General features: G+C 40.1%; 1 protein-coding gene across 7 annotated transcripts in view; it reads left to right on the top strand.

The window, feature by feature from the left end:
- The window catches only part of LOC100697778 (metastasis suppressor protein 1), a 47,978-nt gene extending 31,799 nt beyond the window's left edge, over window positions 1-16,179 (top strand). For 2 of the 7 annotated variants that reach the window (XM_025911376.1, XM_005450535.4), the window contains 13 exons: window positions 752-843; window positions 1,062-1,136; window positions 2,044-2,055; window positions 6,722-6,879; window positions 8,125-8,232; window positions 8,371-8,468; window positions 9,839-10,103; window positions 11,103-11,216; window positions 11,578-11,817; window positions 11,998-12,213; window positions 12,934-13,093; window positions 13,194-13,475; window positions 13,562-16,179. In XM_025911376.1, coding sequence (XP_025767161.1) covers window positions 752-843; window positions 1,062-1,136; window positions 2,044-2,055; window positions 6,722-6,879; window positions 8,125-8,232; window positions 8,371-8,468; window positions 9,839-10,103; window positions 11,103-11,216; window positions 11,578-11,817; window positions 11,998-12,213; window positions 12,934-13,093; window positions 13,194-13,475; window positions 13,562-14,028 — 2,287 coding nt within the window. In that variant the 3' untranslated portion in view covers window positions 14,029-16,179. The remainder of the gene's footprint in view (window positions 1-751; window positions 844-1,061; window positions 1,137-2,043; window positions 2,056-6,721; window positions 6,880-8,124; window positions 8,233-8,370; window positions 8,469-9,838; window positions 10,104-11,102; window positions 11,217-11,577; window positions 11,818-11,997; window positions 12,214-12,933; window positions 13,094-13,193; window positions 13,476-13,561) is intronic. The other 5 variants (XM_025911377.1, XM_005450536.4, XM_025911379.1 and 2 more) reach the window with 4 other exon arrangements.
- Window positions 16,180-23,164: the final 6,985 nt, after the last annotated feature.

Here is a 23,164-nt window from a genome sequence, read left to right on the forward strand (position 1 = left end):
TCTGGCAGTATGTGCATCTATAATGTCTCCGTAAAGACGTACACACCAGGTCTCTCTTCTGTACACACACACACACACACACACACACACAACACACACACACACACACACACACACACACACACACACACACACACAGACTACACAGAGACTACACAGACAAGGGGCTCTCTAATTTCAGCTGGCATTTCAGTGGAGATTCCACTTGGAGCTCCATAGTAGTAGTTGTACACAGGGGGGCTGTGTGCATGCACATGCGCGCGCACACACACACACACACACACACACACACACACACACACACACACACACACACAGGGACTTTGTAGAAATGTCTGCAAGTGGGAATAGTCTAATTTTAGTTTCATGCACTAAGACTGCAGCTGTCCACCTCTCACACTCGCAGATACGTCTTGGAAGACGAGCACGGTTGGGTAATGATTGACAGATATAACTGTACTTTTTTCTCAGTGTTTTTCTCTCTCTGCCTGTCAATGATTGACACAAAATCATATACCATATAAACAGAAAGGAAAACTAAACAAATGAGTTTTAAGTCTAACAGTCTGTCTCCAGTTAAATCCAGTTAAATCTAAAACTTAGTACAATTCAATTTCAAATTGAATCTGCTGAAGCACACACCCTGAAGACTAAAAAGGTCCCTGTCCAAATACTTACTGTATTTGGTGAAATGTGGTTAACTGATCAGGATGACCTTAGATCAGGAGTGAGGTATGTGCTGTTTTTACAGGGGCTTCCTTGAGGGTCTGATCAACCCTGTACAAGAACAGATGGAGGAGTGGAAAAGAGGAGTCAACACTTTGGACAAGGACCATGCAAAAGGTGGGATGAACAAAAAAAACTTCCAATCATTGTGGAAAAAGCAGTATTGGTGATCTGTTAGCTCTATTCATTCTGTATTAGATGTTACCAAAGCTTTAAATACATAATTATTTTGAGCATGTCATTTTTTTCTTCCCATCTCACATAATACTAAGTTTGTGGAAAACTGTACTTTAAAACTGTTAGTTGACCTTTTTAATCTTGTCCATGTGAACCAGAGTACAAAAGAGCTCGGCAGGAAATTAAGAAGAAGTCATCGGACACGCTGAAACTTCAAAAGAAAGCAAAAAAAGGTACTTTTTAATTAACTTTTGCAATAATTTTACCTGCTAAATGCTGGTAACAGTAAATGGATTACACATGACACTAATTCTAAACTAATTCACACTAAAAAAGGGGGGTCTTCTTTGTATCTCGCAAGTTTAAAAAAACAATTAAAAATAAAGACACATGAGAGTAGAAGGAAAAACAGCTACCGCTACAATATTTACAATATTTAGAGAACCATCTACTGTAAATTTACATTCAGGACTAAATTAAAAACATGATTATTTTAAATGTAAGACAAACTTTTACGTGTCTTAAGCTGAAGAATCTACTTGTAATAGGAAAATGCCCAAACTGTATATGTGAGTTTTTCATTAGACACCAGCGATGTGTGTAGACGTTTGTCCCCACTGATTTAGTTGTGCAGCTCTACTGAGGCTAAACATTACCTTACTTGGTAAACACTCCCTCGGAGGGTAGGGCTTGTTTCCCTCTGCCGTTTTCTTGGCTCAGGTTCTACATACACATTCACCTACCTAGAAAAAAAAATTCCATACACAAAAAAGGACTTAGTCTGATATCCCTTCAGTATCTTTAGGGATATTGCGGGTTCATTTTTAAATCAGTGGATAACTCGTACAAAACACTTAAGCCAAAAAAAAGGCTCAGCTCAGCACTAGATTTAACTTCAGAATATACATTGTGGAAAGAATTTAAGTGTATTACATTTTCTTTTTTACACATATTGAAGGACTGTTTTAGTTTTTTCTCAGATTCCTAAAATGCTAAAGGGTCCATTCACTCACACAATGCTCCAAAATCATGTGATGATTAGTGTTTAGCGCTGGCGCTCCTTCACTTGACTTGGATCTTTTTCCTTTCCTTGTCCCCATGTGTTTCTGATACCATCCCTCACCTTACGCTGCACTGCAGCTGATAATTTCGGTAAGTCAGCTTATAGAATAGACACACTGTCCACACTGTTGCTCACGCCATTGTGCTTAACCAAGCATCTTGGTTGTCTTGTGAAATAGGCACCATGGATCTTTGTATGCAAATTTTAATGTGTGTAAATGCTTCCAGTTATTTGCATGCTCATTTTTTTTTTCTACAGGTGAGGCAACTCTTGTTTACACTCGATGGTTGCCACAACATATTGGCATGTTGTTGTTGTTTTTTCCTCAGGGGCGGAGAAACCAGGGTTCCCACTTCATGTAGATGCTTCATTTAGCTTCCCTTTATTTGATTATATATTCGTGGCCTGTAGTTCCTGATTTGAGGGCCTTTGTTGATAATCACCTTAACTTTAACCACATTTATAGGCGGGTTAATTTGTTGTTTGTCATAGCATAACTACAGAAACAGCCGAAGTGATGTTTTTTATAAACAGCTCTTGTTTGATAGACAGAAATGAATCTAACCACCTTTTAATATTTCATACTAATTCCAAATTTATTGCTATTTGTATGTAGACATCTTCTATTTAGGCATTTTGGAGACTTCCACACTGATGTGAGCAAAGACAATCGTAACTAGCTTTGCTTCTTTAAACCTGACTGATAGCAACACAAACAGATCTTTAAATAAAATGCAAAGCAGTAGGTTAGTAGATTCTAATATGCTACACTGAAAGAAGACTGCTCCATTTGCTATCAGATGTAAGACACCATCTGTCTGTTTGTGTTGGTCAGTCGATATCTGATGTTTGATGCGTGTCTTGTGAGGGTGTTTTTCTGACCTGAGACCCTGGCCGTTCTAAGAAACAGCCTGTGACTGCAACCTAATGTAATCATTGCCCTCGTGAAAGCTGAAGCAGTTAATCTCATTTGGGTGTGCACATGTATCTGCATGTGAATCGAATGGGGGCTACTTCAACCACCTGATTCAAACAACTCAAAACAACTGAAAAGAAAAAAGCTGAATTCTTGAATCTTTAGGATGATTTAGGTTTACTTTGAACCTAAAAAAGCTCTCTGCAGTCATTTGCACAACCTAGCATTGCTAATAAAAGGACCACTGGCCAATTCCTCTGATTCCTCATGGCATTCATACTTGATAACATCACACACATTTGTTGGTTGCACATCCATGATGAGAACATCCCGTTTCACCACAATCCTAAGGTGCTCTTTTAGATTTAGATCTGGTGACTGTGCTGTTTGAGTACAGTGAACTCATTGTCATGTTCAAGAAATCAGTTTGAGATTATTTGAGCTTTGTGGCATGGTGTGTTATCCTGCTGGAAGCAGCCATCAGAAGATGGGTACACTGTGGTCATAAAGAACACTCAGGTGGGCCCAATGCTCAGTTTGTACAAAAAGGCCCAAAGTGTGCCACACCATTATACCACCACCAGTCTAAACCGCTGATATTAGGCAAGATGGATCCACGCTTATATTGTTTACCCCAAATTCTGTTTCTGAAATACCTAGACCAGCCTGTCAGGCACCAACAATCATGTCATTTCTTCTCCAATCTGATGCTCCGTTTGAACTTCAGCAAGTCGTCTTAACCATGTCCTCATGCTTAAAAGCATTGAGTTGCTGCCATGTGATTGTCTGAATAGATTTTTGCATTAATAAGCACTTAAACATAACCAGTGTACCTAATGCTGCAATTGCTATTTGTTCATATACCCTGTGAATTTTGTGCAGTCACATTATTTTGCCGTCTCTCCTTTTCTCTTAAAGCACCAATTGTCTGATTGAACATTAAAAATGGTGGTGAAGTAGATTGTAGTGTGTGGTCAGTGACCACAGATCTTTATTATACCTTGGTGGTTTTCTGCAGTTGAAGGGAAATAGAAAGTAGCTATCAAAACCTTGTCATCCACATAGCTGCTCAGAGACTAGGAATGCAGACAAACCCAATGTGTAACCAACACTAACACCACCTCTTCTTACCACAACTGTCATTTCATTGCAGTATGCTCCTGAGTTGTGTCCATACACTTGAGTCCCTGTGTGTGAGTGTTTAGGTCATTTATGTCAATTGTAGTATCTTTATTAAGTCTCTGATGTTATTAAGTAACAGATATGGCCTCTGGTTGCATATTATAAGCAGGTTATTAATAAGTACCTGTTTGGGGATTTAGTCAGTACACGCTATTGTAAATAAGCATGTTTCCCTCATACTTGACTTTAAAGAGGCTAAACTCATAAACCAATTAGTAAATTGCAACTTTTACACTGTTCGTGTAATCGAGCGAGTAAAGGGATCAGCTGCTTTTTAAGAGCCTCAACCGTTAACAGAAGCAGAATTAGAAGCACTACTCGAGCTACTCACGAGCACTAAAAAACAGCAACAAAGAAAATATTTGGCTTTCCATCTGTTTCAGACAAAGTACGTCAACTTACAGTAGCGTCTTTCCAAAACCACATCGGTTATGTTGAGAAAACCGTCTGCCAATGCTTAAAGTAAAGAAAACCAGAATTCAGTGTGCGCCTTCATTTTCCTGCATGCTGAGGAGACACCACAGGCTTTGGGGGTTGAAATGCTATTCTTCTACACCGAGGCCAACTGAAACCTAATGTTGACTTAGTCCCAAAACCAAGTGAAGGAAAACATTGATACAATATGATAAGAACATTTCTTAACTTTGTCTGACATACTGCATATAAATGAGTATTAATAAGAGAGCCTACATTCACTCAAAGCATCTTTTGCGATCATGGCATGTAAAGGGTGTTTTCCCATTAGAGTTTACATTTTTTAGATTCAATTATTACACCTTACACCTTACAGATGCACGATTTTACGTAAAATAATAATAACTCACCGCTCTCAAACTTTTATTTAAGAGAGCTCAACATTGTTTTCAGATAGCTGTTTGGTTTTACACCAGACTGTAAGGGGGTCTTCCTGTGCCTGCGCTCCATCACTCCACTACAATTCATGAAATTTGGTTTTATAGTTTTTGCATTTTATACCAAAGTGACAGACACACAGCACTGATCACATGCCTCCTTGTCTTTTGCCTTAAAGGAGGGATACGATTTTCCCTATAATGAGTTCAGTCCTGCAATGGAAACCAGACTAATGAGTGAGGTCTGTCTTAGCCCTTTAAAGTTTGCTCACATAGCCAGCTCTCCACAAACCCTTGCATGTTATAATTGTACCCTGGGTTGCCTCAGAAGTTGCATTTGGATCTATATGAAACTGAAAATGTATACTTCAATCTGGATTTTCCAGTCCAGCTTTTACAGTCAATTTACTTTTTAGCTGCCATAAAGACACACACAGTTCACATTCCTCGGAGTCCAGTGTTAAACTCACCCGCTAAACTTGGTAAATGGATTCCCTTCATATTGAAACTTCTTTTGTCTCGTCTCTTGTTTTTTTGTACACAGTCATTACAGACTCAGACTTGCCCCGTGATATTTATATTTGTAGTGTTCATATGCTGGTATTTGTGTGTGTTCTGCAAGTCATTGTTAATTATAAAAATGTATCTTCCTGCTGCTTTATCCTGTTAAAAATGCATCAACCACACATGGACACGTCCATGAGGAACAAGCTTGTTTGTCCTCAGGATAACGTGCACATGCTTACAGTAGGTTTTACATTTGAGATGAGGATGATTTACCTGCGTAACTCCATCTCTGTGTTTTCTCTGGTATCTATTTGCATGATAAAGGGCCTCACATGAAACGTCAACAAAAGATCTTTGCCCAGACACAAGAGTAGACAAAGAGACCACAGACCTTGTTCACTCTGCAAGTGTATGCTTAACCTTGATTATCAAAGTTAAAACTCTGTGCGTGTGTATATACGTTTGGGTGTAAGTGTAATTTAAGTGCCTTTGAAGCACAGTGTCGGGTAGTCGTCAGCTTTCCTGCTGCCTCAGGGAATTCAGGAGGATGTGATTTGACTTCAGGGTATCCTCTCTTAAAATCATACACATAAATGCAATTTCTAAACACAGCATCAGAACAGAAAGTGCTGAATGACACTATAACCTCTGGGGCTGCAAATGTCCTCAGACATTCCTGGATTTATACATGCATATTAAAACGCAGCACAAGGACCAGATGGTTGTGTCAATACCCCGGACTCTTGTGATTATGAAAGCTGATGCACACAGTCTCTCTCTCTTAACACATTCCAGAAATTCAGAGGAATCGACAAAGGGTAGTGGAAAGATAGATGGAAGCGAGTGCCATTTTGACTATCTTATCATAACATATGGGAAGCTTTCCAAGACATGCGAAAGCTTAGCCTAAGGTTGATAACTTGTTTTTCCACTTCTGAACAAAAGATGGGAAGCTCCAGGGACAAGAGTGGCTCTTTACAAGGAGCAGTGTGGAGTAGTTAAGAAATTCAAACAGTAGCTTTTACAACAGCAATGTCCACCTCAATAAACAACATGCAGAGCAGTACAAGTAGCTAGTACCAAGCTAACACCAAAGAGAAGTAGTGATTATTCATGCGTGTCACACTAGGGTAACTGTTCTGTTTCATATCTGTGCTGTGAAGGAATTACAAAGGTAAAAAGTATTGTTTTCATACTTAACCTGTCAATTTGATCACATCTCTGATGTCATGTTTATATTCCTCTATTGACGTAGATTCTTCTTTTTCCCCTGTTTGTCTTTTTTCTTCCCCCTCCAAGGTCGTGGTGATATCCAGCCACAGTTGGACAGCGCCATGCAGGATGTCAGTGACAAATACATTCTGCTGGAAGAGACGGAGAAGCAGGCCCTGAGGAAGGCTCTTATAGAGGAGAGACAGAGATTTTGCTGTTTTGTAGCCATGCTGCGGCCTATAGTGGTGAGTGCAGCGGGGGAGAGGAAAGAGAAATGGGCCTTGGGTAACCACTCAGCGAGAGCAACAGAAAAATATATTAACTCCACAGGCTCTGTGCTTTTTACATCCCACACACTGGATAGAAAACGTTTAACTTTCTTTTTCTTTAAGACACTAAAATGTAAGCTTTTTTTTTTTTTAACTTTAAACACTGAAATATAATGACTCTTTTTACTGTTGTCAAAGGAGTTTGCAAAGAAAAGCGTCTGGACTTCTTTGAGTTGCTTGAAGACGTTTCACCTCTCATCCGAGAAGCTTCTTCAGTTCTAAGGTCAAATGGCCGAGAGTCCCAGATTTAAACCCAGTGGGAGTATCCCCCCAAGGAGGGACAAAGGACCCCCTGGTGATCCTCTAATCACATGCGCCAAGGTGTGAAAGTGGGTGTGGGACCTAATCAGCCAGGGTTTCGGGTGAGCTCATTGTGAAACCTGGCCCCACCCTATCATGTGATTTCCTGAGGTCAGATGGCCCAGGATGTGAGTGGGCGTTAAGGCGTCTGGGAAGGGAACTCAAAACTGGATTATAGATGGCAGACAGTTGGTGTCGTAAACCACCGCCTCTGTTCAAAGATGGTCGCTCACAGTGGACATAGATGGCCTCTTTCACTCCTCTTTCAAACCATCTGTCCTCTCTGTCCAATATGTGAACATTGGCATCCTCGAAAGAGTGACCTTTATCCTTAAGATGCAGGTGGACTGCTGAGTCTTGTCCTGTGGAGGTGGCTCTTCTATGTTGTGCCATGCGCTTGTGAAGTGGCTGTTTGGTCTCTCCAATGTAGAGGTCCGGGCATTCCTCACTGCACTGTACAGCATACTCCACGTTGTTCAGTCTGTGTTTTGGAGTTTTGTCTTTCGGGTGAACCAGTTTGTGTCTGAGTGTGTTGCTGGGTCTGAAGTACACTGGGATGTCGTGCTTGGAGAAAACTCTCCTGAGTTTCTCTGATCACCAGGGGGTCCTTTGTCCCTCCTTGGGGGGTTACTCCCACTGGGTTTAAATCTGGGACTCTCGGCCATTTGACCTTAGAACTGAAGAAGCTTCTCGGATGAGAGGTGAAACGTCTTCAAGCAACTCAAAGAAGTCCAGACGCTTTTCTTTGCAAACTCCTTTGACTACGATGACCTGGATGACTGAGAACCTTCACAGACATATCTTTTTACTGTTGTGTAACCCGAGGCGTAATCACCTTGTCTACATGTCCTGTCCTTGTAGGATGAGGAGATTTCTATGTTGGGAGAGGTTACCCATCTCCAGACCATCTCTGAGGACCTCAAAGCCTTGACCTCAGACCCACACAAGCTTCCCCCTGCGAGTGAACAGGTGAGGAAAAACATTAAAGATAAAGTACTTATTTATTATGTGTGTCATATTTTTGTGCTTTTTATTAAATTAAATTTCTGTTTACTACTTTTTTTTCTCAACTCTGAAAAAATCAGCTAATAATTTTGTCCATTTCAGGTGATCTTGGACTTGAAGGGCTCAGACTATGGTTGGTCATATCAAACTCCGCCCTCATCCCCCAGCACCACCATGTCCAGGAAGTCTAGCATGTGCAGGTAGGCTCAAATAAGTGAAAGAGGGGCATAGTTTTATAAGCACACATGAATCTACGCCCATAAACCCTTTTAAAATTCACTTTGCTTTAAAATTAAATTAAAGTAAAATTGAATTATGCCATTTTTGTCACCAGTTTCCATAAAGTTATAAGAGAAATGGAACTGCATTACACTGTGTCTTCGAGTTAGAGACTCCACGGTTTTATAACAGCGTCCCATATATACATTGCAAGATCTACTAAAATATGCAAAACTGTCATTTTAACCATATCAGTGCTTATGAATCTGCTTGGGAGATGGCTGATATCAATTTAAAGAGATTTTAAAGTAGGAGTAAGTGATTTACTGGCTTTGTTTAAACTTTGTCTGCCACCTAGTGGCCAAAATTATCTGCAATACTTTGCAGAATCTTCTTATTGCATTGCTAAAGATATGTTTTGGTTTAACTGTATTTGGTGAAAAGTGTTAAGAAAGATGAAGGAGAATTGACAAAAGGAAGCAGCTACTGATTTTTAGCTGTTCAGATCTTGTCTTCTTTACTCTGTCCTCACTGCTTTTGTGCATTTTCCAATGATTCGTTTTCCAGAGCTGTTCTGGTTTAAGGAACTACGTCTAATGCCTGGGTTGTGTATTGCTTTACGTCTTTTTCCTTTTAAATGTGCAAAAATCTATTTCAGGGTTGTGGGTGTGATGATTGGACTAAAACTTTAAATTACATGTTAGATTATGATTGACTGCTATATGGTAACAATGCAAGACTTTCAGGCCCAAAACAAAAAATGCTGCTTTTCCTCCTGTTTCTTAAAGCTTTTGCAAATACATAATTTTCATCTGAGATTTTGGCAACTTGGTTAATGCATACACATTTTATGAGATGGTGCATCATAGTACAGCACTAGCAGCTTGAGCTGGTTATAGATTTGATTTGCATATAGTTGTTTTATTGTCATAATTTGCTTCACGCTGCATTTATCGTAGGACAGATCTTTTAATTTAGAAGTCATGGAATAATTAAGACCCAATGTTTATGCTGTTTCTGTTTTTCATGATTTTTTTTCTGTGAATATTTACAAAAAGCTCGCACAAATCCTGCCTGCAATTATTGCCATCTATGATTTCAGTCGCCTTGAGTTGGTTTGTGTTGTTGTTTTTGAGGGGATTGGCCTAATTCACTGCCTGCTGCATCTTGGTGTGGTGTTTTAATTGTTTCCCACCATGTCTTTTCCACTCCCCCACCCCCAAACCTTTGCCTTTATGTCTACTCCTTTTATCTCCTCCTTACCCAATCATCCCCCCTCCTTCAACCCAATCTGCCTTTGGGTGCACTTGATTCTCTTTACCCTCATCGCTTACTCCTTCCCCTTTCACAGTAGTCTGAACAGCGTTAACAGTAGTGACTCCAGGGGATCCAGTGGCTCTCACTCTCATTCTCCTTCCTCCTCTTCTTCCTCCTCTTCCTCACACCACCTCTTCCACCACCATCACCCTCGCCATCGATACCGCAGCTCCACGCTACCCCAGCAGACCCCAGCTCGGCTTCCTAGCATCTCCTCCCACGACTCGGGCTTCATTTCTTCATCACAAGACCAGTACACATTATCCAAGTCGTCCTCGCCACTGCCAGCTGAAAAAAAGGTAAGAAAAAGGCCTCAGATACCCACACTTGACCATAATTTTGGATCCAACTCTCTCAAGACTATGAGAGACAGTTAGCTGGCAGCAGTTAGTGTGTGTGTGTGTGATCATGGTGAAGTCATTTCACTGCTATTATTATAGCATAAATGTGAAGGAAATTAGTCTGCCTCCATTCTACCCCAGGGCAAAACGGGTCAGGCCCATCCTGCTATTAAAAAGTCAACCACTGTGACAGACTGCGGTGTGTATTGTATTTTCATTAAATGAATTACAGTAAAATTGCATGTTAGAGCATCAACATTATGTTTTACAGTCGCTAAGAGCATGTCTCTATCAGCAGGTCTCAGTCTGTCACTTTTATCTAATCGTCTGCGAGGTAGTCCGAGGGATCGTCTGTGCGGGCTCCGCGGTTGGAGATCAGCACTGAGAGCAGCTGCACTAGTTGATGTTGTCTTGGCATGCCAGCAACCAGAGTTCCCCTGTCCAGAACACATTGGTAGAGTTAGGCTCCAAGTTTTTATGATGCACTGAATGTGGTTTGGCAAGTCTAGCTCTGACCCATTTACAGTACAGTCCTGGGAATCGGCCTCCTCGTTGCCTCTTTCTTGGTGTAGTTACAGTAGCTGAAAGAGTTTCAAAGAGAACGGCCTCACAGCTCGCACTTTACGCATCACAAGGAACTTTGTGTTTCCAGCCTCCAGCACTCAACCTCGCACTGCTGATGTCCATACATTTAATGCTGGTTTGACTGCCAGTGCACCTCATCTGCAGTTATTTGGCTGTGCACTGCACTAACTGCTGAGAACAGTGAAAAAGTTGCCTCTGCTTTCTTAACAAACTGCTTCTCTCTGCTTCTTTCTCGCTACCTGCTGACATGTCTTGTCTTTTGATTCTTTCCTTTTACACGTCCGTCTGTGATGTCTCCCTCATCCTTTTACCACTCCTCTCTCCTTCTGGTCTCCTGTCACTGCCTGTTTGCCGCTGCCCTCACTGTCCCAGGCTTGTCCCACTTCCAGCTCCTCTGAGATGTCAGAGACAGGGCTGCTGCATAGTGACTGCAGCACCCCTTCTTCACTAGCAGATACTACTGCACCTCCGCCCTCTACTGACAAGGTGATAAACACTCATCCACCATGAATCTTATAAGCTTTACACACCCAACATGCTTTCCTCATACTAAACTCTAAACCTGGGTGTGTGTGACATCGATTCAGTGAAATGCAAAGGTACTCTGTATGCTGTATGTGCATCTCCAGTTTCCATTCATTTCAGCATTCATGAGCAGTTCCTTTCTTCTGTGTGGATGTGATCAGTATATTTTTTGTGTTTCCTGTACTTGAGTTATCCTCAGTTATGTTGTGTGTTTTTGTGTTATTTTCCACTGTTTTATCATTTAAATGATTTATCCCATTACACATTTGTTTGTCTTCTTTCTGTTCTCATCCCTCCTCCTGACCGGCATGCACACAAACAGTTGTCCAATGGTTTCGACCACTACAGCCCAGCCAGTTCCCCCTACCTGCATAGCAACGGGGGCAGTTTGGGCTCAGTGTCAAACACTGCCTTCCCCTTCTTCCCTCCCTCCTCCTCAACCTCCACCTCCTGCCCCACTCGTTCATGGTCACGTCCTGCATCGGCCTTGCTGCCAGACTACCCTCCCTACTGCACATTGGGTTCCCCCATGATGCCTTCATCACGAGTCCCCAGCTGGAAGGTTTGTCCATCTCCTCTGAGTTGACGATCGACATATTTCCATCCTCCTTGTCTACAGTTTGAACACACATTCAGTGAATTATTTGGGTTTTCTTTATTTTTTTTATACCTACTTTAGTTGAGTCCAAAAATGTAGTATGAACAACAAAAACTGACATCTGCATCTCTTTTTTTTTAACAGGACTGGGCGAAGCCTGGGCCTTATGACCAGCCTATGGTCAACACGTTACGGAGAAAGAAAGACAAGGAGAGTCCAGCTGTGGTGGACACTAATGGGAGTATGAACTGTGATAATAGCCCTCCCTCTGCCCAGACCGCAGCTCCAGCTGCATTGCAAACACCAAGCCAATCAGCATTAGTGCAAGACAAGAACAGGAACACACCTGCAGCTGTCAGGGTCAGTTTTTTGTCTCTGTCTCCCTCTTTTTGTTAACTGATTAAACAAGCATGCTGTTAGTTAGCCAGTGAGGCTTCAGCCAAATGTTCTTTTGGTTTTTTGGTCTCTCAGTAACACGTTTTCCTAATTAAGGAATCTCATTTGCACTTTTTACTGTTTAGCCTGTTTTTTATCTCTTCTTCTATTGGACAAATATACTGTTAATAATAGCAACTGGTGAGAAATTTACTGGTGTACTTTACATGAATGCTCTCCATAAATTGTTGAATAACTTCAATTTACTTCTCAGTTTTTCATGGCTTTATATGCCGAGAAGCGCCAGATGATTTCTGCTTAGATCCCTCCCTAATGCTTAAAAGCTGTGGTCATTTGCTAGCCAAATAGAAATGAATCACAGAGGAATTTTTATCTTACTGCTACTAACTCATGAAGTTTGTAAACGGAGATCAGTCTATGTGTATTGCCAACTGTGATACTTGACTTTCAGGTGAACCCACGTTAAACTACTTGCAGGCCGATGTTTTTGTCCTGGAATTTAGATGATATGAATAGCCTCCCACCACTAATGTCCCCATTTAATGACTTTAATGGGTTGAATCTAATGACTTTAATGACTTTAATGAATTGTACCTGACTGGTTCCAGGCAAACATTCAGATTGTTACTAAATGTTTTGTTTTTTCTTTCTTTTTGTTGGTTGATTGCATCTGTTTTTCTCCAGGCCGGGGATATCGAGGCCCAGGATGATCTGGCTCTGGCCTTATCCAGAGGTCTGGAACTGGACACCCAGAGGTCTAGTAGAGACTCTATCCAGTGCTCCAGTGGCTACAGCACACAGACCAACACACCCTGCTGCTCTGAGGATACTATACCATCACAAGGTAGCACACTCACCAGTTTTAAAGTAACTTGCTAGCATCATATCATACGTCACGTGGCTGGATGCATACACTGCTTATTTCTTTATTTGTTTCATTCCAGTATCAGACTACGACTACTTTTCAATGGCTGGAGACCCAGAGTCTGAGCAGCAGCAGTCTGACTTTGATAAGTCCTCCACCATCCCCAGAAACAGTGATATCACTCAGTCTTACAGACGTATGTTCCAGGCCAAACGCCCAGCCTCCACAGCGGGGCTACCCAGCAGTCAGGTTCCTTATCCTGGCCCGGGGGCCTACCACATGGGGCCTTATCCCTCCACACCAATCCACACAGGCGCTTATCCATCTACTCCTACTGCACAGTATCCCCCTACACCTACAGGTAACTGTTTTGGCCACTTTCTTAATGTTGGTGATAAAATATCGTGACCATCAGTTCTCAAAATGCCTCTCTTCCCATTTCTACAGGCCACGGCCCAGTTATTGTCACCCCTGGAGTTGCCACAATCCGCCGCACGCCTTCATCAAAACCTTCTGGCCGCCGTTCGGGCTCCGTTACGGGTACAGGCCCCATTCCCATTCGCACTCCTGTCGTTCCTGTAAAGATCCCCACGGTGCCTGATATGCCAGGAGCTGTTAATGGGAACAGAGGCGAGGAGATGGGAGGCAGAGAAGAATCCCCCTGTTCTCCAACATTTGGAGGAGGGGAGGATCCCGGCACATTACCCATGGCGTCCTGGAGCGGTCAGGCCACAACCAACCCTCCCAATCTACCCAACTATGTGAGCCAGCAGCACCTTCAGAGTGAGATGAGACAGGAGGGAGGAGGAGAGGATTCAGGAGAGCAAGAAGGAGACATGCTGATGGCCATCCGCAAAGGGGTCAAGCTCAAGAGAACCTTCACTAACGATCGCTCTGCACCACGGATCGCGTGATTCGGCAAAGGTCGCAGGAGACGTGTGACCTCATTTGTAAATTAGGTCAAAAGCTTTAGGAAAAAGGAACGTTGCAGATAAGAAGGGCAATGTGTAAACTTAAAAGGCTTCTTATAACACATTGCAGTATCAGTTGTATCTGCTGGCTTTCATCACCTGTGAGAACCTCCTACTACAGACCCCATTTACAATCACTCAAAAAAAAGACAATAGCAGTTGTCTTATTGGACTTACGTTGCCTCAGAAATGATATAAAGCCAGGTTAATAACTCACTCTGGATGAGGCCATTTGTACTAATCCTTGTATAAGCTGTAATTCCAGGCCCACGGATGTAACAGAGCAGCATAAAACACAGCATGTTTTTGTTAATAAGTAGCACCACACTGATCACTCATTATTTTCACACATACACACAATACTTACGTCTCCTCTGAGTGAAAAAAAGTACTGTATCTTATGTGTACACAGACTCGGTGTTTTGGGAGTGCACTGTACTGTTGTGGTGGGATCAGCATTCTTACTGTTGATGACTTGGCAATAACCTATGCAGGTACGACACGCCCTCGAGAGAGCGATATTAAAGTGCTCTATAACAGTAACGGCTTCAGCGGCTGGCCTTTGATGGCTCCATTTTTGGCAACTCCTGACCTGCATTGGTGCTTATTTGGAGGCACACCCTGATGGCTGTTCATAGGTGCTGAGCTTCCAGTCACAGTTCAAAGACTTAAATGCAGTATGCATCAATACTCAGAGACACCATGAGCACAGGAAGCTCCTGAAGAAAACAAAACAAAAGCAAAGGAAATGACTGTGTTGCATTCGGAGTCGTAGGAGGCTGCAGTGTGACTAAAGTGTCACATGTCTGACGCTGTGACATTAAGAGAGACTAAAGTTGTTTCCTGTTCTTCTTTATAAGGGTTCATATTGACACGGTTTGTAAATAATTTTGCACGTCTGTGTTACCAGGGAGTGTCGGCATCGCTCGTTCAATCGTTCAAAATCAATCAGTTCCACATCTTTTAACAGGATATAAGGATCATCATACCCGACTGCCTCCAAGTGGATTGGGTTTACTTCTCCTCAGTTTATGATTTATTTAATCTGCAATCTCTACATGGTCATGGGTTGCAGATTAAACCTTGTCAGAGGTTCTTGTGTTAATATACGACCCCTTTCCTTTGTTTGTCATTTATTGACCACAGTATGAGCTGCTCCGCGTGGATTGCTCATAGCGGCAGTAATAAATCTCAAAGTATATACTGTCTCTGTTTAAAAAGAGAGAGAACTAAACATTTTATAGAACCTGAAGCATTATTTCAGAGTTAAATGATATTTTTGTTAACACCATGATGTTTCTGTCCTTCAGACTTCAAACCAAATTTTTACAACTGCCACTTTAAATGAGTTTTTTTTGTTGTTGTTTTTGATTATGTTATCGACAAGGAAATCGCATAAAAACCATCATATAAGATGAGGTACTAGGCCCGTCCTTAGACCAGAGGCTAAACAGGCTAGTTAGTGTCACTCAGTCTGTATTTGATTTGCATTTCAGTTCAAGCACTGTGAGACCATGGCTACTACAGGATGTATGAAATTGTAAATATTATTTAGTTAGTCCAGGATCTCACACCATTTTAATTTATTTCATTTCTCATTCTTTAAATGTCTTCCTCCTCAACTCGTCTCTATTTTTATACTTATAAAATATCAGAGTGGCAGAGCTGTTCCCTCGATCGGTGCCGTCTGAAGTTTTCAAATGTTCACGACTGTCCCGCTGTCAGTCCCTCATTTCATACATCTGTATATTTTGCATCATAAATCCAGATAAGATGGTTGGAAAGCACACTTTTTTTTCTTTTTTTTGTAAGAAAAATGCCAAGCAAGTGTGGTTTTGAGTCTCATCAGTATTATGAGCCCAGGACTTGTGCAGAGCTGCACCCACTTCAGTTCAGTCCAAAAGGCGCGTTTTCATCTGAGTAGGAACGCCAAAACCCTTTTTTTTTTTTGTTTGTTTTTTGTAAATTATTGTTTAAAGTGATGATTTTTGTTTTTCCCCCCTGGAGGCTGAACTGAAAGTGGAATGACAACAACCATGCTAAGAGTTTGCTAAACAGATTGCGCCTTGCAAACTTCCGTCCACTCATTTAAAACTTGTATCATTAACCTGTAAGTCCCATATTTAAATTACTAGCATAAATATATATAAATATTATATTTGCCAAATGTCAGTATATCCTATAAGAAGTTTATAGTTTGTGAAAGTTTTAAAGTATAGTTAAGTCTGTTTTCCAGTTTAGTTTTTAGCTATTTTCCTTCCCCACAGAGAGTTGACCTCTCAGTCTGTCCCTGTAGAGTTCAGGCTTTAATGCATTTTGTTTAAGGAGGTAAAATGTTGTTATTTTTGTGTTATGACAGCTTTAGCAATATAATAAAGAATATTAATTTTGTTTTGGCTTTGTTTTCTCGAATATGTAAGTGTGTGTGTGTGTGTGTGTGTGTGTGTGTGTGTGTGAAATCTGTCGTGAGGTTAACATCATTCACCGCTTATGGTTAATTCAGAATCACCAGTTAACCTAACCCAACAAACTGCATGTCTGTGAACTGTGGGAGGAAGGCTGGGTACCCAGTGAGAACCCGATGAGAACCCATGCAGACACAGGGAGAACATGCAAACTCCACACAGAAAGGCCCTGCCCAGAAGGTGGATTCAAACCTTCTTGCTGTGAGGCAACAGCAAAACTCACAGTGCTGCCCTTATAAACACATACTGATTAAAATTAGAAGTGGGTGGATCAATTCAAAAATAAATGGCATCGATACCAAAGCAGGTATTGGTATCGAATCGATACTAGTGCGTAGGATCAGCACATGTACATCCCAGGTGTCCAAAAAGCCCAGTTTAAAAAAAACAAACATGAAATGCTAAAAGATTTGTTTGTTTTCTTAACTAGTTTTTATGGAAAGTAAAAGTCAGTGTTTTACTGATGATGATTCATCTTATAAATCGTATCACACTGCTCTCCCCTATATAAGGTGCACTTATATGCTGAAAGTATTGGTGTTGGCAATACTTATCCTGTATTTACTTGCTGTCGGATTAATACCAACCTTTGCAGGATCACAAAACACTAATTAAAATGTGCCTAAACAAGAGAAGTTATTTCTAACTAGAAAGTGCATTTTTTGAAGAAACTGCAGTGTGAATGCTTGAATCTGAATGTATGCACTGAAATGAATTAATTGCTGAATTTAAGTTAAAAATTTTGAATGAAATGAAAAATACGGAAGTTTTCGCCTGAAAAAAAAAAAGTGCTGAACTGCTAAAAGCTGACATCCACACAGAAGAAGTTGGAAAATAGCTGAAAAAGTTTTAAATGTAAATTAGAAAAACCTAAGAAATGAGAAAGAAAATTTAGAGTCAGAAAACATCTGAATGAATATTAAAAGTTCATATTCTTTAAATCACTGAATGACTAAAATGTGATCCCTCCACTTGGATCCACACTGTTTAAAAAGTTTAAATGTCTGAGCTTTGAAAGACACGGTGTTGGAAAGAGAAGAACAATGGCTACGTTTTGAGGGTAAATGATGGCTGTAGAGCAAACACTGTGGACACAGCAGCAGTTGAAAGAGAAGTGTTTAAGATGAATCTTGGCAGAGTGAGAGACAGAGCTCATTAACCAGGCAGGTGTAAGCCTGGTTGCTATAGTGACTGCACCCAATGGCTCCATACACACGCACACAGACATGCGCCTCACTTTTGCTGCTTAAAATGAACAGAAAAGTCAGCCCTAAACAAATCGCTCCCAAATGAAAAGTACAAGTCGTATTGACAAAATTCTTTCACAGTGAGCGGCAGCAATGTCTAGTCTACTGAATTCTCAATTTTCATGCCTGTGGAGTTTATTATATGGACGTGGTGACAGTGTAAAGACAGCCTGTACTTCTGATTTTCAGACAAACCTTCTGAGCCATTTTAACATTGGAGTCTATGGAAGAGTTGGAGGGAGGAGGCTGTGCATTGGTGACATTTATGAAAGAACCATAACACCTATTACAATAATAAACACATTGGATGAAAGAGGACAGCGATGGCTACGTTTTGAGGGTAAAATGATGGCTGTAGAGCGAACATTGTGGACACAGCAGCAGTTTTAAGAAAAGATTTTAAGATTAATTCCCCCCCTCCTCTCACTCTAGCAGTTGAGCTGTCTCACTCTAGCCCCAACATTCCGTCCCATACACACCCATTATAAACTCTGAAACGGATGAAAACATCATGAAACTTAAACTGGAACTGAAGAAAAAGTATAATAGATATTGAAAAGATGAATACAAGTTGAATAGTTGAATGTCTTGTCTTCGTTTTAAAGTTTGAATGGTGGCTCTACGTCAATGTATGTGGAAGTAGATACAGTTTAAAGAGGAGTGAGTTGAATGAGAATTTGAAGGGTCTCTCCATTGAAATACATGGGAAATTTTTGTTGAAAAAAGTTGAATAATTTTAAAAATATAAATGTTATAAATGAGAAAAATAGAAGCAGTCATGTCCAAAAGAAGAGGAATCTAATGGTGTTTGAATGGTTTTTCTAAGTTGAATGGTTTTGAAGGAGATAGAGTACAAAAAACGTACGGAATCTATAATAATAAAATAGAACTAGAAAGTGCATTTCTGAAGAAACTGCAGTGTGAATGCTTGAATCTGAATGTATGCACTGAAATGAATTAATTGCTGAATTTTAAGTTAAAAATGTTGAATGAGATGAAAATACAGAAATTTGCACCTGAAAACAAAAAGCTGAACTGCTAAAAGCTGACATCCACAGAGAAGTAGTTGGAAAAGAGCTGAAAATGTTTAAATGTAAATTAGAAAACCTAAGAAATGAGAAAAGAAAATTTAGACTCAGAAAACATCTGAATGAATATTAAAGTTCATATTCTTTGAATCACTGAATGACTGAAATGTGATCCCTCCACTTGGATCCACACAGTTTAAAAAGTTTATATTTCTGAGCTTTGAAAGACATGCTGTTGGAAAGAGAAATCGATGGCGACGTTTTGAGGGTAAAATGATGGCTGTAGGGCAAACACTGTGGACACAGCAGCAGTTGAAAGAGAAGTGTTTAAAATGAATCTTGGCACAGTGAGAGAGAGAGCTCGTTAAGCAGGCAGGTGTGAGCCTGGTTGCTATAGTGACTGCACCCAATGGCCCATACACACGCAGACATGCACCTCACTTTTGCTGCTTAAAATGAACAGAAAAGTCAGGCCGAAACAAATCGCTCCCAAATGAAAAGTATAAGTCGTATTGACAAAATTCTTTCACCGTGAGCGGCAGCAATGTCTAGTCTACCTAATTCTCAGTTTTCATGCCTGTGGAGTTTATTATATGGACGTGGTGACAGTGTAAAGACACCATGCTCTTCTGATTTTCAAAGGAACTTTCTGAGCCATTTTAACATTGGAGTCTATGGAGGAGTTGGAGGGAGGAGGCTGTGCTTTGGTGACATTTATGAAAGAACCATAACACCTAGCACAATAGTAAACACATTGGATGAAAGAGGACAGCGATGGCTACGTTTGAGGGTAAAATCATACCTGTAGAGCAAACGCTGCGGACACAGCAGCAGTTTTAAAAAGATTTTAAGATTAATTTTTCGCTCCTCTCACTCTAGCAGTTGAGCTGTCTCACTCTAGCCCAACATTCCGTCCCATACACACCCATTATAAACGCTGAAATGGCTGAAAAAACATCATGAAACTTAAACTGGAACTGAAGAAAAAGTATAACAGATATTGAAAAGATAAATACAAGTTGAATAGTTGAATGTCTTGTCTTCGTTTTAACGTTTGAATGGTGGCTCTATGTCAACGTATGTTGAAGTAGATACAGTTTGAAATGAGTAAGTTGAATGAGGATTGAAGGGTCTCCCATTGAAATACATGGGAAATTTTGTTGAAAAAAGTTGAATAAAATTAAAATATAAATGTTAAAAATGAGAAAAGTAGAAGCAGTCATGTCCAAAAGAAGAGGAATCTAATGGTGTTGAATGGTTTTCTAAGTTGAACGGTTTGAAGGAGATACAGTACAAAAAACGTACGGAATATATAATAAAATATAACTAGAAAGTGCATTTTCTGAAGAAACTGCAGTGTGAATGCTTGAATCTGAATGTATGCACTGAAATAAATTAATTGCTGAATTTAAGTTAAAATGTTGAATGAGATAAAAAACAAACTTGTTTCAGTTAAAAATTGAAAGTCCTGAACTGCTAAAAGCTGAAATCACACAGAAGAAATTGGAAAATAGCTGAAAAGTTTTTCAATAAAATTAGAAAACCTAAGAAATGAGAAAAGAAAATTTAGAGTCAAAAACTCTGATGAATATTAAAAGTTCATATTCTTTGAATACTGAATGACTAAATGTGAACCCTCCACTTGGATCCACACACTTTTAAAGGTTTATATCTCTGAGCTTTGAAAGACCAGTGTTGGAAAGAGAAGAACGATGGCTTCGTTTTGAGGGTAAAATGATGGCTGTAGACAAACACTGTGGACACAGCAGCAGTTGAAAGAGAAGTGTTTAAGATGAATCTTGGCACAGTGAGAGACAGAGCTCGTTAGGCAGGCAGGTGTGAGCCTGGTTGCTATAGTGACTGCACCCAATGGCTCAGTACACACGCACACAGACATGCACCTCACTTTTGCTGCTTAAAATGAACAGAAAAGTCAGGTCGAAACAAATCGTCCCAAATGAAAAGTACAGGTCCTATTGACAAAATTCTTTCACCGTGAGCGACAGCAATGTCCAGTCTACCTAATTCTCAGTTTTCATGCCTGTGGAGCTTATTATATGGACGTGGTGACAGTGTAAAGACAGCCTGTACTTCTGGTTTTCAAACGAACCTTCTGAGCCATTTTAACATTGAGTCTATGGAGGATTGGAGGGAGGAGCTGTGCTTGGTGACATTTATGAAAGAACCATAACACTAGACAATAGTAAACACATTGGATGAAAGAGGACAGCGATGGCTACGTTTTGAGGGTAAAATCAGACGTAGAGCAAACCGTGGACACAGCAGCAGTTTTAAAAAAGATTTTAAGATTAATTTTTTTGCTCCTCTCACTCTAGCAGTTAGCTGTCTCACTCTAGCCCCAACATTCCGTCCCATACACACCCATTATAAACTCTGAAACGGCTGAAAAAACATCATGAAACTTAAACTGGAACTGAAGAAAAAGTATAACAGATATTGAAAAGATAAATACAAGTTGAATAGTTGAATGTCTTGTCTTCGTTTTAAAGTTTGAATGGTGGCTCTATGTCAACGTATGGAAGTAATACAGTTTAAAATGAGTAAGTTGAAGGAGATTTTGAAGGGTCTTCCCATTGAAATACATGGGAAATTTTTGTTGAAAGAAGTTGAATAATTTTAAAAATATAAATGTTATAAATGAGAAAAATAGAAGCAGTCATGTCCAAAAGAAGAGGAATCTAATGGTGTTTGAATGGTTTTTCTAAGTTGAGCGGTTTTGAAGGAATTAGATGCCAAAAAACGTACGGAATATAATAATAAATAATAAAGATTACACAACTATACTGTGAATGCTTTACAAGCATTCACACTAATAACTAGAAAGTGCATTTTCTGAAGAAACTGCAGTGTGAATGCTTGAATCTGAATATATGCATTGAAAAGAATTAATTGCTGAATTTTAAGTTAAAAATGTTGAATGAGATGAAAATACAGAAATTTCACCTGAAACAAAAGTGCTGAACTGCTAAAAGCTACATCCACACAGAAGAAGTTGGAAAAGAGCTGAAAATTTATAAATGTAAATTAGAAAAAGATGAGTAATGAGACAAGAAAATTTAGAGTCAGAAAACGTCTGAATGAATATTAAAAGTTCAAATTCTTTGAATCACTGGATGACTAAAATGTGATCCCTCCACTTAGATCCAAACAGTTTAAAAACTTTACATCTCTGAGCTTTGAAAGACATGCTGTTGGAAAGGGAAAAACGATGGCTTCGTTTGAGGGTAAAATGATGGCTGTAGAGCAAACACTGTGGACACAGCAGCAGTTGAAAGAGAAATGTTTAAGATGAATCTTGGCACAGTGAGAGACAGAGCTCGTTAGGCAGGCAGGTGTGAGCCTGGTTGCTATAGTAACTGCACCCAATGGCTCAGTACACACGCACACAGACATGCACCTCACTTTTGCTGCTTAAAATGAACAGAAAAGTCAGGCCGAAACAAATCGCTCCCAAATGAAAAGTACAGGTCCTATTGACGAAATTCTTTCACCGTGAGCGGCAGCAATGTCCAGTCTACCTAATTCTCAGTTTTCATGCCTGTGGAGTTTATTATATGGACGTGGTGACAGTGTAAAAACACCATGCTCTTCTGATTTTCAAACGAACCTTCTGAGCCATTTTAACATTAGAGTCTATGGAGGAGTTGGAGGGAGGAGGCTGTGCATTGGTGACATTTATGAAAGAACCATAACACCTAGTACAATAGTAAACACATTGGATGAAAGAGGACAGCGATGGCTACGTTTTGAGGGTAAAATCAGACCTGTAGAGCAAACGCTGCGGACACAGCAGCAGTTTAAAAAAATATTTAAGATTAATTTTTTCGCTCCTCTCACTCTGGCAGTTGAGCTGTCTCACTCTAGCCCCAACATTCCGTCCCATACACACCCATTATAAACTCTGAACGGCTGAAAAATCATCATGAAACTTAAACTGGAACTGAAGAAAAGTATAATAGATATTGAAAAGATAAATACAAGTTGAATAGTTGAATGTCTTGTCTTCGTTTTAAAGTTTGAATGGTGGCTCTATGTCAACGTATGTGGAAGTAGTAGAGTTTAAAATGAGTAAGTTGAATGAGGATTTGAAGGGTCTCCCATTGAAATACATGGGAAATTTTTGTTGAAAAAAGTTGAATAAAATTAAAAATATAAATGTTATAAATGAGAAAAATACAAGCAGTCATGTCCAAAAGAAGAGGAATCTAACGGTGTTTGAATGGTTTTTCTAAGTTGAACGGTTTTGAAGGAGTTAGATGCCAAAAAACGTACGGAATATGACATAATAACAAAGATTACAACAACTATACTGTGAATG

This window comes from Oreochromis niloticus, linkage group LG11, assembly GCF_001858045.2.
Source record: "Oreochromis niloticus isolate F11D_XX linkage group LG11, O_niloticus_UMD_NMBU, whole genome shotgun sequence".
In the NCBI taxonomy this organism is placed as follows: Eukaryota; Metazoa; Chordata; class Actinopteri; order Cichliformes; family Cichlidae; genus Oreochromis; species Oreochromis niloticus.